Source organism: Culex pipiens, chromosome 2 (genome assembly GCF_016801865.2).
Source record: "Culex pipiens pallens isolate TS chromosome 2, TS_CPP_V2, whole genome shotgun sequence".
Taxonomy (NCBI): domain Eukaryota; kingdom Metazoa; phylum Arthropoda; class Insecta; order Diptera; family Culicidae; genus Culex; species Culex pipiens.
Window position 1 is genome coordinate 6,765,622 of NC_068938.1, and position 16,867 is coordinate 6,782,488.

At 35.7% G+C, this 16,867-nt stretch overlaps 2 protein-coding genes across 4 annotated transcripts in view; one reads left to right on the plus strand and one right to left on the minus strand.

Annotated features, from left to right (window-relative positions):
• The window catches only part of LOC120417912 (ankyrin repeat domain-containing protein 29), a 364,199-nt gene extending 358,728 nt beyond the window's left edge, over nucleotides 1-5,471 (minus strand). Inside the window, exons 1-2 of one of the 3 annotated variants that reach the window (XR_008211973.1) lie at nucleotides 5,212-5,471; nucleotides 2,406-3,066 (exon numbers count right to left, since the gene is read on the minus strand). Coding sequence is in view for 2 of the 3 variants with exons in the window: in XM_052707274.1 (XP_052563234.1) it covers nucleotides 2,406-2,417 (12 nt within the window). In the remaining variant the exon portion in view is untranslated. Of the gene's footprint in view, nucleotides 1-2,405; nucleotides 3,067-3,184; nucleotides 4,411-5,211 lie in introns of those variants that run through there. The other 2 variants (XM_052707274.1, XM_052707275.1) reach the window with 2 other exon arrangements.
• Nucleotides 5,472-8,928: 3,457 nt separating this feature from the next.
• On the plus strand, nucleotides 8,929-9,739 carry LOC120423401 (40S ribosomal protein S21). Its single transcript, XM_039587200.2, has 4 exons — nucleotides 8,929-9,028; nucleotides 9,111-9,169; nucleotides 9,411-9,602; nucleotides 9,676-9,739. The coding sequence occupies exons 2-4, from the start codon at nucleotides 9,120-9,122 to the stop codon at nucleotides 9,683-9,685; spliced, it is 252 nt and encodes an 83-aa protein (XP_039443134.1). The 5' UTR covers nucleotides 8,929-9,028; nucleotides 9,111-9,119; the 3' UTR covers nucleotides 9,686-9,739.
• Nucleotides 9,740-16,867: the final 7,128 nt, after the last annotated feature.

Below are 16,867 nucleotides of genomic sequence, written 5' to 3' on the forward strand. Positions count from 1 at the left end.
TTGTCATTTATTGGTTTTTTCTTGTCTTTCTCGGCTGGGTTTTTTATTGTTTTTTTTTTTGTGTTTTTGAAATTATTTTTTTACTTGTGGTTTTTGTTTTTTAATGTTTGATTCTTTTATCAAATTTTGTAATATTTGATCAAATTATTTATCTTTTATACTGCTGCCTTTTCCATTACAGGATATGTTTTTGTTTTTCAATAAGGCCGCAAAATTCATAGGGCAAAAACGGCACTCAAAATGGACAAAAAATAAATAACTTCTTTGCGTTCATTCTTATTCAAATTTTAAGATCCTCAGAGAGGTTTAAACCTAAGTGCTGAAAAGACAGAATGCGTAACGTGATTTTCGAAAGCTCCCCACTGCTCCCCACTAATACAACTTCACTACAGATGTAAACATAAACAAAGTAAAAGGCTATGATCAAGCTCAAACGTGACATATTTTTTGCTGCTGAAGTGAATTGTTTTGAAACATTTTGGATCTGTTAATGTTGATGTTTTCGATGAAAAATTAGGTGCTTCGCACTTTTTTCTTCGTAGACTAAACGATGGGCGGCCAAAAGAGGCCGTTTTTGTTTTACATGTGATGAAAAATTGAGTCAATAGTGGGTGGAATTCCGTGAATCAGAAGAGCAACCGAATGGAAGTTCCTAGATTATGTATCTTTGAAATGCAGTGCTAATATCGGAGTAAGATTATCCGTTATTATTTGGCAGGCATGGTAATTGATAATTCGTCGCTAACATTTCAAAAAGCGTCATAAACATAGGTTTTGCGTGAGACATAGCGATTTTGAAATGTTAGCGACGAATTATGCCATAGAGATCAACCCTCTTGTTAAGATGTTTTGACTTCGAATTCATCAATAATCAACGGAGTCGAGGTTTTTTTATTCCTGACTAAATAAATTATATATCGATCACAATACTTGCCACTTCTTGGTATCATTTTGCGAACAGTAAATTGGTTCCGCTTTGACAGTTCTAAATTGAGGCCGCTTTGCGGACCACTATTCTGCACCCAGGTTTAAACTAATGTTGAAAATTAATTTTTCAACCTATCTTCACACTCTAGAAAAGCACCTAAGCTGCGTGGACCCGATTTGGTAATTTTGGCCTTATGTTATCGGTATTAAAAGGAGCAGGGTTTTCAGTAAACGTTTTATTCCTAAAATTGATTGTTTTTGGATATGGAAAATTTCGTAATAAGTTTTACAACCAATGAGTTTGTTTACTAGTTTTACACTGAGGTAAATGTTTAGAGCAATGCGGACCATATGATTTCTGCTAACCATTTTCGTGTAAGACTATCGTGTGACATATCAATCTTCATGAAATTTCATGCTAAGTTCTATGAAATCAGTTAAGAGACAATTGGATCATATTTAGACACTACAGAACCGATTCCGGGTTCCATGGAAGAGGCCAAACGTCCATTTTGACTATTTGACTATACTGGCCTCTCTGGAGTCGGGTTTGAAAAACTTTGATTTTTCATGGTATTTTTTGCAATTTGCATAGAATTACATAAAAATAGAGACAACTGAATTTCAAGAAAAAAACATTGATACGTTCTTTAGTCAAATTAAAAAGCTCTAAATCGTCAAATTTAGCTGTGAATTCGTCGCTAAGATTTTCACTAGCATCATGTCATTGCTTCTCAATGTACAATGAATTGAACTTAATGACTGAAAATGGATAGAATCAAAATAAACTTCCATTTTTCCTTCAATGTTACTTAATCGTTATCTGAATTATATCTTTCCCTATAGCAGATGACAAAAAAGCCTTCCAGTTCAATCCTCACCACACGGAGAAAAAAGCGTTCCCAAAATCGTGAACAAGCGTTCATGAAAATGGGAACCACGAACAAAGTGTTCAAATTTCATGGTACGTTTTTCAAAATCGTACCATGGGATTGGAACACTTTGTTCGAGGTTCCCATTTTCATGAACGCTTATTCACGATTTTGGGAACTCTTTTTTCTCCGTGCAGAGTGCAGCGAAAAAAAGGCACTCTTTAAAACCAAATAAAAAAGAAGGGTAATAAAGTGCGCTGAATTCGAGGAAGCAGGCACTACTAGCAAGAGAAGAACCGGTGGTCACACACCCCGTCGCCGCCAACTAAACCCAGAACGCGGCTCGGCCCGGCGCGTCCAGTTCGTCAACAAGAGCCTGAAGACTGCAATAAGAACCGGTACACCGGGTTTGTATTGCACGCCATAACTCACATATATAGCACACATCTTGCTAAGAAGGCGGTTGAAAAATGTGTGTCGGTCCCACATTGCTGAAGTTTATAATTAATAATGTAATACTAATCAACAGTAATTGAAAGAAGAGTGCAGCGGAGCGACAATTCTGGAGTTGGGTGAGGGAAGCACGGCAAAAAATCGTTACGTTACCTTCAATGACATTCCAATTGGCTGATCCGATTTGCCGAGATGCTGCTCGTGTGCATGCAACCGTACCGCGTTCCTTCTGGGTCGTCGACAAACACACTGCTGCTGTTGTGTCACTCGCAAAAACTCACAGAATCCAATAAACTATAATAACGAGCGCAAAACTCTCGACGGTTACTCGACGGCGGCGTCCCCAACTTTGTAAATAGAATAGCACAGGACGGTGGAGCCACTCGTACCGAAAATTTAATTAATTATATTGCTTTTCAACCATTCAACTGCGAAGGTGTATCACTCTTCACTTCACTTTGTCGACGACGACGATTCGATTCATAGAAAAACTGCTTTAAATTCTGCACACACACAAACACCATTCAATTTTGTGATTTCTGCTTCCTCGTGCTTCTGTTTTACTTGCTTTTAATTATCGAAGATTGATATTTCCAACTTCGTGCCACCCCCGCGCTCGCGCTGTGACGCTGAAACGTTACAGTTGGACGGTTTGGTTGGGGTTTGGAATTTTTCAACTATTCGCTTCACTTTTCATTGACGATTTGATTCAATATTGCTGGCGCCCTTTATGTTTCGAGTGGCATCCAAATTCCTGCACGAAACTTTGCCGCTCTTCAAAAATCGCGGGGAAGTTCGTTGACGGCTGATAACTCTGAAAAGAAAAAGGGGAAGAAAACAACCAAAATGTCAATTAAACTCCGTGATAACCTTGGCCACTCGATAAAAAATTGCTTGTTGTGTAAGCGCTTTATCGCAACCCGTCACGTCACCTTTCTCTCCCTCGCGATGTAAACAATAACAAAGTTGGCCACGCAGATCGGAAACGCGAGATTCGAAAATTCCAAAACGTAAACAAACAGAACAGGTGATAAATAACACAGAACGACGCCGACAGAGACGAAAGTGCAGGAAGGAGCTCACGAAAATGCGCTGGAAAAACGGCCGCGACGCGCACTTCTATCCGACTGAACTTGAAAACGGCTAATAAGTCGTCGGCGTGGAAAGCAACGCGAAAAGCGCCGAGGAAAACCAACCTTTGGGTAGGAGAGGTAAAGTCGCTTAACCACGTTGACGTGAGAGTGTCGTGAGTAAACACACGATCAAGCCGGCTGGAGCGTCTTTGCGCGCACTCGCACACACTCACAAACGATCACGTTGCGTCGCGCGCGCGCCTACTTTGATTCGCCATCGTTGAAACCGAAGAAACGTCAGTTGCGTTGACACTTGTCGCCGGTTCTAGAAAGCGATCGCGCGGATTTCCTGCCGGACGGACGGACCGCTACTGAATCGGGCACCGCGCTAAGGCCCAAATCGTTGAGCCGGACGAGCCTCATCCCTTCCTCGGCGCGCACGTCAAGCGCATACTCTATGGGGTAGGGAGCTTCCGATACACCAAGGCACGCGAATTACCGCCGGCAGCCACATGGTGGCCAAGGTCCGTGGCCACAGACGGCGCGGAACGGGCCGAGCGTGCACTCGGCGTTCAATCCGATGCTTCATTAGCTTCTCTCTCCACGTGCGCTGATCGCTTTTTATCGTGCAGTCATATTCTATTGTTGAGACCCGGGCCGGTCCAGATGAGAAGACGCTGTGTGGGAGCTGAATCGTGGAAGATTGATAAGAAAGCCAGATCATCATAAGTGCATCGATACGCGGGTGTCGAACTTTCTTCCCATCAACCTTCGGCTTTTGTTTTGCCTACCACCGACGCCGCACAAACTCACATCTGCAAATTATTGTTTTGCTTGCCGCGGGTGTACGTACATATCGGGCTGGTGTTTACGTTGTTTGCATACTTAATAAGGTTCAAATGTGGAGTTTAAGAGAAATCGTTATAAGTTTGCTAACTACTTGCGTACGTCAGGTGGTGTGTTGGGCCTCGGCAAACTTTCTCTCGTTCTGGTTGTTATTTATGAGACCTTAATGTCTCGTGCAACTTAACCAAATCAAGAATAAGACAATGTTCAAACAGAACCAAAGTGAATGTTAAGCAAAGGGTGTGATGTTAAAACACTACAATCGATAAATTAGATGTTACGAGTTAACAAACCAATATAAAAAGTTCAAGTGCCCCGAAATTTCATAAAAACAAATCTAAGCATAAAAACATAAAATTGCTTTTCAGATAAAAGTTCAAGGCTTTCTATGAAAATACACAAATATGAAGCGGTCACGTGTCAATTAGTCAATTAGTGCCAGCAACATTAAAATTCCCAAGAAACAAAAACAATAAGGACCATGTTGAAAAAAACACGATGGAAAAGGTGTGAAACGCAATGAATATTAGTTATTATTTAAGCACTTTAAATTGAAACGAAAAGCCCAAAAGCATTCTGTGAGAATCTCTTTTAAAGGAGATGGTGACCCAAGACTTCCACATTTTTTTTTCTATTTGCTATTGAGGTTACATGTGATAGATAGTACTACAAACGGTACGTATATTCTGTCATTCTTTGAATACCTACGTCTGGATTAGAGAGCAATTTGGTTCCTTTTCATTGGCGTGTTAAGATTAGAACCTGATTTTGCAAACAATAGTTATTGAATATTAGGATTAATTTCACTGTAGTCTACATTCGGGATTATTCTTGCGCGATTAATATTCATGTACTTTACTTAAGAACACAAGTGTTTGTTTACATAACATACCAGCTATTGCACCCAACACTGTTATTGTTGTGCACTGCCATAGAACATGCCGTAACATGCGAACAGTCTATTTTTAGGGGCAAATGCAGACAAAATAAACCAATAATAATTCCTGCAAGCAGAGGCATTTAATTGCACCTTTACTGACCTTTCCGTCGTTCTTATCGCACTCCAATTTCCAAAAATAGCAAATTACAGGGAAATTCTTCGTTCCAGCAGCTTCGTCTAGCCCTGGCTGCCGTGATTAAATTCTTCAAATCTCCACGCCAAACACACTGACTGACTGACTTTATTTTCGATCGAAGGAAATTCGCAATTTTTATTCGTTTCCAAACCTGGCAATATTGACACGACTTTATTTACATTCTTTACGCCCGAACGAACACACAACACTCGAGAAAGAGAGCAACAAACGAGACAGCAGCAATTCAGGCGCAACCAGCTGACGAGCGTGGGGGAAAACGAAACGCCTGAGGTTAGGCAAGAAACGTCAATGGTAGTCACCCTGGTGGCGTTCGTGGAAAGCTTTGCGAATTCAACACTTTCTAGCGGGGACATGAACCGTAAAGTTAAACTCACCATCGTAGTTATGAGGTATCTACAATGAATTCAGTTGCGCGAGTGCGTAACTTTTTGCGGTTATCTACAATCAATCAAGTTGTTAAAAATTTCTTGGGATTGGGAAGTTTGATTCAATTTTAGTTCATGAGTAATTTAATAGCAAAAAAACTGAAGACTCCAGTCACGATGGGTGCATTGAAGCAGTGAAGTCTACGAGATGTCTCTTTGACACAACCAAAGAAGCCAAAATTGTTTATTTTTCGATGGATGACCCGGAGATATCTCGATGAAATGTCTTATGCAGTCGAAATTTTGACATGGCTCCTTTTAAAAATTTGCTTATTGGACCATAATAATGCAGCAATATTGCAGAAGTATGATAAATATTAGTCTGAAAAAAAGAATTTTATTACAAGCAACGATTTCCACAATTGAATGAAATAAATTTATTAAAATGCATAAATTAAAGGATTATCTATTTGCGAAGAAAGAATTTTTGCAGTTTGCATCCTGATTGGGGATGATTTTGAAGCGAAGGGTGACATTTACTTTGAAGTATATAGGTAACGGCCTGATTTTAAATTTTAAAATAATAAAAAAGAGATTTTTTTTGTTTTAAACTTTTAAGGCCGATGCTAAGATTTTTCAAAGTTTTTGTCCCTCGGCTCTGGCCGAGGTCGAGGGGTGGGGTATAAAAATATAATAATTGAAATTACAAGCCGTAACTTCCAGCTTTCAATGAAAAAACATTTGGAAAATGCATTAAATACCCGTACAGTTGATATGCAATCCTTAGTCTTCAAAAAATGAAAAATTTGACAAAAACAAAAAATTTAGGAAAAAAAAACTTTTTGTGGTATAATCATCAGGGGTCCCAAACATGCTAAAAATGATGTTAAACAAAGGGGATGCATTTAAAATTTATTACAATTGATTGCACTTCAATTCCTAATAAAAATTTAAATATTTTGGAAAAAATGTTTCTTGCCCCCTGATTTTTCAGGCCGATTTTGAAGGGTAGGTGACAAAAATTTGTACCAGTCTAAGTTGCTTTTAAATTTCTTAATGAAATTTTTCAACTTTTTTGATATTTTTTTGAAATGAAACAAAACAAATCATTAAAGTTTTAAACTTTTTTGATAATGTTTTTTTTTTATTTAAATGATTTGAAGTTCATTTGTAAAATAAATTAATCTTTAAAAACTGTTTTTTTAATTTATTAAATTTTTAAATAAAAGTAGAGCTTTAAAATTTAATAATTTTCGAAATTGTTATGTTTTTTTTTTATAAAAAAAAATTATTTAACTAAAAGATCGTTACAGTGGCCTGATGCAAACAACCCTAGTAACATTTTTAAACTTACAGGTTTTATCAGGGTTCTGGAAACCTTCATACGGCCTATATGGGCTTTTATGGCCTACTTAAAACCTAAAATGTTACTAGGGAAAGATCGAGCTCGAGCTGTCACTGTCCCTGTGAAACATGTTACCCACTGAGAACTTTGGCTCGAGCCTCGACTCTATTCAGGCATAGTTCAGGCTCTATCGAGCCAGAAATGGTGAATGCATCAGAGGTGTGAATGCGTTAATAAATGTTTGACTAGGAAGAATTCTAGACTTTATTTTAAAAGATCCTAAAAATATTTCAACCAAAAAAGCTTTTAGGACCTTTAAAAAAATAATCTAGAATTATAAAAAATAGAACTTTTGATTTTGTTTAGGCCGTTGCAAATATTTTTCAAAGTTTCTGCCCCCCCCCCTCCCCCCCCCCCAGAAATTGGTCGAAAAAATCAGGGGGCAAAACAAATATTTTTTCAAAAAACTTCAAAATATTAATGAAAATAAAAGTCAAATCAACTAAAAACAATCTAAAACGCATTTTTCTGCATTGATAATAATATTTAACATCATGTTTGGACATGGATTTAAATTATTTTGAATTCGAGGGACATAAACATCAAAAAACGGCCTAAGTTTTAATTCTCTCTTTTTTTTGTTGTTCATTTAATTTTGTTTATTTTTTTTCAAGTTGAAGTTTTATTTTTTTTCCATTCAGCATTGCCAATCCGGAACCCTTCTGAAGATCGACTTAGAATACTTTTAAAGTACCTGTAACGAACTGAACTTAGCGCAGCAATAGAGTTATCTAAGCCCGATATCACGCACACTAGCTTACCATTTGTTTTTGCTGGCGGGTACAAATTTTAACCTAGAAATCCTCCGTGTATGACACGCAATACATGCGCACGTAGATAACTCTATAAAAAAAAACGTCATAAAACGCATACACGCAAAATCCACATAACACAGATCTGTGTAAAAAAATTACACAGATTTCTGAACAGTTCCAGCTGTCAAATCTGGGTAATTTTATTACACAGATCTGTGTAAAAATATACACAGATTTTCATTCAGATTTCCTTTCAAATCTGTGTAAAACAGTGACGCTGCTAAGATGGCGTCTTTCATGTTCCGAGAACTTGGTGAGTTTTTCGATCTCTTGATTATTTATTATAATTTTGTTTAAATGGATTTATCTTTCAGATTTTTTACATTCCGGCCATAAACGTGTCGGGGATATGAAAAAGACACGTGATCCTGCTCCTAGAAGACCCATTTCAAGCATCTGATGTCAACGCGGAAGCGACAGTCTCGCCTGCTGCGGAACCAACCTGGCAGCCTGTTCAACCAGGCGGAACGTGTATCCGGACTTATTCCAGTCTAAAACATGTGGACAAACATTCCGCCTTCCAGCCGGTTCCGGTCGAAGTGTTCCGGAAGCAGCACGAGCAAACTGACAATGCGGTGCGTTCAAATATTTGGGTCGCGAATCAAGTTTAGAATGTATATACAAGAATCTTCAAACTTACGTTAATAAATTAACTTTTTTTTAAATTATTAAATGATATAAAATGAAATTTTCTATAAAACAATGATATATTCTACCCAGATTCTGTGCATCAATGAACACAGATCTGTGTAAAATTTAACACAGATCTGGGTAAAATTTTACACAGTTTGCTTAACCAAAATTACACAGATTTGACAGACAACGGCTGAACACACATCTGGGTACAAGGCTTTTACACAGATTCTGTGTATTCCAGGTTTTGGGCGATCTGTGTCAAATTTTACACAGATCTGTGTTATGTGGATTTTGCGTGTAAAACAAGGTCCGTGATAAAACCAAAAGTTCAATTTACTCAATTTACCCAATCATCAGTTCAGTTTTTGAACATGCCTTTTGAGTAAAAATCCAATCAAAATCAAGTCCACAATTTGGGTACTTCCAGCTGACCGTGTAGCTGTCAAAGCAATCTAGTACCTCTTTTCCGACCAGCCCGTTCTTTTTGATCCGCCATTCTGTCAAAGTTGTTGTTCGTCAGATTTGCTCTGAACTAAAAAGTAAGTTTTCTGCTAGAAATTCACGCCTAAAATCTTCAAATTACGGTGGAAACTATTTCTAACGTGATAATCTTCCTTTCAGACATCAAAAATGGAGAACGACGCCGGAGAATTCGTTGATCTGTACTGCCCACGGAAGTGGTAAGTGTTCGGTGTTGATTTCGCGACGATTTCCCAACACGTGTCGGCTTTAATTTACTGTTAATTTCACTTGTTTTAGTTAAAATAAATAATTGAATTATTTCTCGCTAGTAAATCTTGAAAAACAGTAAAATTCCGCCGGAAATACATGTTAATTGGACCATAATCAACCACCGCGAAATTTTGTTTACGAAACCTAACCTCACTTTTCCTTTTTCTTGTTTTCTCCCGGAACGCGCAGCTCTTCCAGCAACAGAATCATCCACGCCAAGGATCACGCCTCCATCCAGATCAACATCGTCGATGTCCACCCCCAGACGGGCCGTATGCTGGAGACCTCGAAGGTGTACGCCATCTGCGGTGAGATCCGCCGGATGGGAGAGTCGGACGATTGCATCGTGCGTCTCGCCAAGAAGGACGACCTGCTGGCCAAGTAAGTCGGACCGTGGTCCCGCAGTGTGTGAAATAAGTTAAATTAACGGTTTGCTTTTTCTTTCTCCTTGCAGGAATTACTAATTTTGGATGGTTAATCTAAGGTTTAATCAATAAAAAAGGTGATTTAAAATCAAACATATCTGTGTTCTGTTAAAATGATGACAACTCTTCGTTTACTTCTTCGTTTCGTCTCAGCTTCGAATTCGAATGATAAGTTTGTTAAAACTTTAAACAAGTACTACAAGGAGAAGAGGGGTGACCAAAAAAGCTTTCTCTCGTCTGAAAATGGAACACTCTTTCCCATCTCAGGACGTGCTATTCAAGTATCTAAAGTTCTTCGTCATAATGTTTATCCTTGTAGCTTTAACACAACACTTCAGTTTTTCAGCTACCGTCATCAGGGGTGACATTGGGTCTGGGGGGTGAAATTGGGTCATACAAATTTCAGCATTTTTGTATGACCCAATCTCACCCCCCAGACCCAATGTCACCCCTGATGACGGTAGCTTAACAAACATTAAATTAACTATTCAAATCGAAATTAAATTGGAGTTAGTTCAGTTGAGTGGGCATAGTTTCTTTAAAAAAAGTAGATTTATTGGATACGAAAACATGTAAGTTTGCACTTTTCATAAGGTCAAGGGAGACACTTTGACAAAAATTCATAAAGGTTTCAAGGCATTCAAATAAGAAAACGTTTGAAAAACTTTTCTCTAACAATCCCTTCGTGTATTTCATATTCTGTGACTTTTTTCTTTCAGTCGATATACCTACTCGAACAGCCGTTAAAAAAGAATCACATTTTTTTAGTCACAACAGTTCTAATGGATTTTTAAAATGTTGTTCATAGAAATTGGATTCAAACTTAACCCTCTACAACCCAACCCCGGCGGGCTTCGATTCAAAAATTCGTTAAAAATCAAATTTGCAACCAATTTTTGATCTTATAAAAGCATTGGAAAGAAGCACTCTTAAAATTTAAGGGTTGGAAGTGTGACTTTGCCAATGTTTTTAAAAATATAATTTTTCTTGAGTCAAGTTTGGCACTAAATTGTCTAGTTATATGTTAAAAACAGGTACATAGACTCGATTATCCGAAGTTCGGTTATCCGAAGGTCTGTATGAGACTTCGGATAATCGAATCATGACCAAAAAATTGTTTTAGTATTTTTTTATTTTCTTGCTTTTAATATCTAATTCGAGTTCTGCGACCTCATTTTAGCCATTTTTAAATGTTTGATTGCCTTTTAAATTAAAAAATGCATTTTTTAATCTGTTATCGCCGCCATTTTTGCCGCCATCTTGGATTCAAATATTCTAAATCGCTTTAGAGAAGTATTCATACATACGTAAGCTCGACTAGGGGCAGGGGGGGCAGAATGGCCCGCCTAAGTAAAATGCGCCAAAAACCATAGAAAAACATGAAAACTTATGAATTCAGTGTAGTAGGCTTATGCTTTGGGATGTTCCCTTCAATGTTATATACTTGGTTGATGAAATTTTTTAGCTTAAAACTGTTTTTGAGCCACTTTAAAAAAAAAGTTTTTTCGACTTTTTTTCCAGGATGCGGGGCAGAATGGGCCACCCTGCGGGGCAGAATGGGCCACCTTAGAAAACAAGCCATTTTGTCTAATACAACGTTGAAGGGAGATAAGAAATGACTTAAGGTACCTTTCTTCCATGAAGTTAGACCACTTTAATAAAAATAGTCACTTACCAAAACAATTTTTTTTGAAAATAGTGTTGATATGTTGAAAAAGGACACTATTTTTACAAATAATTATCAAAACAACTAACAAATCAACTAATGTTGCATTAACAGTGATTTGTGAAGCTAACAGGAGTGAAATAATCCATTTAATCCAAATTTCATAACTTTTGATTGTTTTTATAAGGCAGGATAAGGGTGGTCCATTCTGCCCCCAAGTGGATTTTAATTTACCACTTCCACCACCAAGCCTCTAAATGATTCCAAGGTTCCGTTGTTGTTTGTATACCTTGATAGTGACATTTAGTAACGTTATAAGCATTGAGCAAACTTTTTCAAACAATCCAACTTTTCAGAAAGCTTATTTAAAAACCTCGAAATAAACAACATTTGCGTGGTTTTGTCAATAAATTTACATTTTTGCTCATAATTCGAAAAATACAATGAATTCAAACGTCGTTTTCGGTATGGTGATGTTTTTTGGCGTCCTTTATAAGACCCTTGCCTTACAATTGGTCTAAATCCATTCTAAAGCCCAAAACCAAGGGTGGCCCATTCTGCCCCCCGGTCCATTCTGCCCCCCCTGCCCCTATCAAAAATAAGACATCAAAAAAAAATTTTTTTCGTGATTCGATTATCCGAAGTGAAATTTTTCCGAGGCGTTCGGATAATCGAGTCTGGAATGTATGCATTATTTTTTGTATTGTCTCAGACTTTGCCTCTACGCTTTTTGTTTACAATTTAAAAGAAAATGGTATTCTATAGTAAAAAAATGTAAAAAAAAAACTGAAAAAAAATAAAAGGGGCTGTAAAAACACGAAAAAAAACAAAATAGCTCGCAAAATAGGCAAAAGATAATGATAACAAAGGATAGGATAGGATAGGATAAAACAGCAAATAAGATAAAAGCAAAAAAATCTAAAAACTAAACAAAAAAACATACAAGAGAAGTAAAAATGGTCAAAAAAATTAGAAATTGTACACAATTGCGTCAAGTATATTCGAAAACATTTCTGAAAACTAATTTTAACAAATTTAAAACACGAATTCTAGAGTTTTTTTTTTTTTTTTTTGATTGGGTCCTATAAACATATGAAAGACAATAGTTTATTGGTCCTTTTAAAAAAAAAACTCTGGAATTTATTTCAATCATCTCGATAAAAAAAATCTTTACTGATTCGCTGTTTCAAATTATGACTTTTGATAACATTTAAAGTTTATTTCTAGTCAAAATGAACATCCCACTCTTCAAATTTTCTCAAAAAAATAGAAATTAACAACTTTTATCAAATAAAAAAAAGTTTCTTTTTTCACCTTTAGGTGTTCGGTGCCTTCCTCATTTTTGTAGAGTAATTTTATCTGAAAAAACAACATTTAGCCTGCGAATGTATGTATTTAAATCTTGAATTAATAAACTACAGATCATCAAACTGTTCAAATCATCAAATTATCGCTTTGTTTATTGCTTTTGATAGAGTTGTCAGATTTTAGATCTTACTGGCTCAGTGAATATTTAAAAATAAATCAAATCATGAAAATATCTGAGGTCCGGTCTTGGGTCCGGTCTTTTCTTTTTTGGCTCATGGAAAAGGTCTTTTAAACAACTTTTTTTAAATTTTGAAACTTCAAACAAACTTTCACCAAAATTGTGTTTTATAACTTTTGAAGTACTTTACTAACCATTGGATTTTTATGGCCGCTGGATAGGTTATTGAAAGACCTTTCAAACGGGTCTAAAATTTTGAAGATCTGGCAATCCTGTCTCGAGTTAAGTGATATCGATGCCAACATTTCAAAAAGCATCATGTACACACCATCCTTTTTGAGTAAAACGCATCTAAATGTTGATGCGTTTTCAATTCCAATTTTAATATAAAAGCAAAATAAGATGTTCTAATGATAATAAACGATGAAAAACGTTGCATTTATTGATATTTGATCATCCAAATTCAATGAAACATTATTTCCGTAATTTTATTTGAGAAAACCAAACATAACTTCTTTTGAAATTACCAACGTCGATATCACCCTGCTGTCATTGAGGGGGGGCGCTTTGTTATGATTCGGTTTTCTTCGCCGAATGTACATGGCGCTTTTTCATGTTGCTTTTTTTTCGTCACGAGGTTCATGTAGTCTTTTATTTGACAGGTTGACAGGGCTATGTGGCCACCTCGGGAAAAAAACCGGGAAAACCGGGAAAAACCCGGGAATTTATTCCACCGGGAGAAAACCGGGAAAAACTCGGGAATTCGACTGACAAACCGGGAAAATATTTTAAGTTTAGTTAAAATTCGACAAAATCCTCTTAAATGAATTCTATGCAAACTTTTCTCTATTATATTATTATTCTATTTATTCTAAATGAAGAGTTCGGGAAAATGGTGTTTAAATTTGTGTAATAGACTAAAACTACTAGGCTATGGATGTTTTTTTTTTTCTGTTGAGTATTCCATGATATTTTTCTTTGGCGAACTTGCTTATAATAAATTGTTCAAGGCCATGGCGCTATTGCAAGATTCCTACTCAAACAAGGTGTCTGAAGGCTTGAAACAGTGAGGTAGTCCAAACCTCTTTTTCCACCTAAGCTCCCATCTTCTCCGGGATTCGAACAGACGACCTTTGGTAGTGAGTTGATTAGGCCTGGGTCATTTACTTCCAGTGTTGAAAATCCGACGACTATGATTAATTTGGCGATTAATCGCTGCCTGTTACACCTCACGAATAAGACAACGGAGGCGTGATCAGACAAATCGCGTCTCATAAAATGCCATCGGGGCCAATTGGGGGGAGAAGCAACCACGATTACTACTACACCACCGGACTCGGTTTAAAAACCAAATGTTTGATAAGCTGCAATTTTTTCGATCAAGTTCGCATGTCAAAAGAAAATTTACTCAACCGTATGTTTTTTGAAGTATTATTTCAATAAGTATTGAATTTCATAAGCACAATAAACAATCGACTAAATTCATCCTTTTCATTTTATTATGTATTTCAATATCAACTTAAGGGTGCACAGCGGCCATGCAAGTTGTTGTCTTCTTATTCCAAAATTATCAAACTCACGGATTTAATTAAAAATTGAAAAATGCATTTTTGAATTTAAAAGGCAACCAACCACTCAAAAGTGACTAAAATTAAGTCTCAGAACTTGAATTTGATGTTAAAAGTAAAAAAATAAAAAATAAAATACGAAAATTTTGTTTTGTTCATGATTCGATTATCCGAAGTCCCATACAGACCTTCGGATAATCGAACTTCGGATAATCGAGACTTGACTGTATACAATATTTACTGTAAAACATTTGGTGGAATTTCAAAAATCTGTTTTTAGTAGTAGTTTATAAGATGATTTTTGGCTTCCTCAGTCAAACAAATTGTTAAGGACAAATTGCAATGAAACTTTGTGTTTGTGTTTTTAAATCAGATTTGAGTATTTACTTTTGTATAATTTAAAAATGTCGGAAATATTTGGTAATTAAGATATTTTTGTAAAGTTATTAAGTGATATTGTGTTCAAATTCAAAACATTTGAAAAATATCTTTCTTTCAAAATGTATTTTAAAATTGTAAATTAAATTTTAAATAAAATTTTCAGATATATTTAAAAATTACAATATTTTCAGAGTACTACTGCAAAATAGTCATTTCAATACAGTCACTTTTATGAGGATACTACATCAACACAAAAATTGAGTTTTTGTTGGGTTTTATTTAATTCTCATCTGAAAATTTCGTAAAAAAAAAGATGAACTCAATTTCGACTGTTTCGGTTGTGTTGTTCAGAAAATCGCAGCACGGTCAATTGATTTTTTACCATTTTGTGTTGCTCAAAAAATTAAAAACATCCAAACATGTTTTTTTTCATGTCCGTGCATAACTTATTTGCAATAAATTTGGCACGGCTCATACAAAGGATGTATCGAGAACTATGTTTATGTTTGCGCGAGCTGGGAGTCGCGACGAGAGGTTGAAGTACAGGCCAACTTAGAGGGTTTTTTGGACAGTTAATTTTTTTCTAGAAATCATCCCATCAATACCTTAAAACTTGCCGAAGGTACAAAATCGATCGGCAAAAAATAATCCGATTTATTTAAATATATGGCACTTTTTCTGCACTGCTGCCAAAGTGTATAAAGATTTGTATGGACTGATGATGCAACAATAAATTTCCAGAAATTGCTAATTCTTGTAAGAATCGCTCTTATTGAATTTACAAAAGCTTTTTCACAGAAAACTGAAGAGTTGTTGTTGTCTTTCGCAAATCTGTTCTACCCATTTGATACATTGGAAATGTTATTTCATGTTTTTCAGTAATAATTTATGCAATTCTCAAATTTAATACAAAACGATTTTTTATTGATTTTAAGTTAAGAAAAATTGTGGAGCATGGAGATGAAAAATCACAAGCATTATGGAAATTAGGGGTTTGGATTGAAAACTGATAAAAACGGCTTCGTTTACAACTTACTTACTTTTTGTACTCAATTTGAAAGCTTTCTTGAGAAATAAAAATATTGAACCAAATGTATACGTTGTGTATGCGTTCAAAAATACTAACGTCAGTCTATATAAAAACATTGTAATTTGATTTAAAACTATATGGAAAAATTCCTTCTGACCTCGGGAGAAAACCGGGAAAAAACCGGGAAATTTAAAATCGAAATCTGGTGGCCACCCTGGGCTATATGAACAAGAACTGCTGATGGCAGAGATTTTGTTTATGTTACTTTATTTAAAATCATGATTAAACAGACTTTACTGAAGTAACTTTTGCTCATTTTTGGTGGAGAGGTAGCTTATGAGGAGTACTTTCAGAATGTGCAATAACCCAGAAAGTATCAAAATGTTCATGATGCCTTTTGAAATGTTACCGTCGAATTTATGTTCTACTTTTTTGAAGCCGGATCGCACATAAATGTATGTAAACTACGAACAGATCCATCATCTGACCCATCGTTGGTTAGGTAATCAAAAGACCAATCAAGAGAAAATAATAAACAGAAACATAAATGGCTTAAAATTTAAATTTCTCATTTTTATTTGTTGAATTATTTTGAACAAAATTATCAAATTGTTCAACAAATTAGAAATTGTAGCGAAAAAACGGAGATGTAAAATTATCTAGACAATCGTAATTGCTAATCTGATAGGAAGATGTAAAGCCAGGTATAAAGCACAAGATTACAAAAATCAACACAAACATGAACTGTAAATGTGTCATCAAAAATATTTGGTTTGGTTTCGGTATCGCTGATGAAAGATTTAGATACGGATCGGGATAGATAGTAGATATTTATGAATTGTGTACAGATTAAAATCTGCGATAAAACACATAAATGAATGATTTTATTATTTTTTTTTTGTAGCGCTTATTTTTCTAAATAGTTGTATTTTTTTTTTGTAGTTCTAGAAATCTTTCTAGAAAAAATGAGAATAAATTTATCAAATAAATTCTCATTTTGTAATTATAAAAAAGCAAAACATAATACTTGATCAATATTGATTTATTGTATTTATGATGTATGACACATATTGAAAAATGAATGTCAAAG

Excerpts from the sequence above, each read along its gene's own strand:
- LOC120423401 (XM_039587200.2), top strand. The coding sequence starts at position 9,120 with ATGGAGAACGACGCCGGAGAATTCGTTGATCTGTACTGCCCACGGAAG. Across the intron at positions 9,170-9,410 it reads CTGTACTGCCCACGGAAGTG|CTCTTCCAGCAACAGAATCA; the intron begins GTAAGTGTTCGG and ends CGGAACGCGCAG.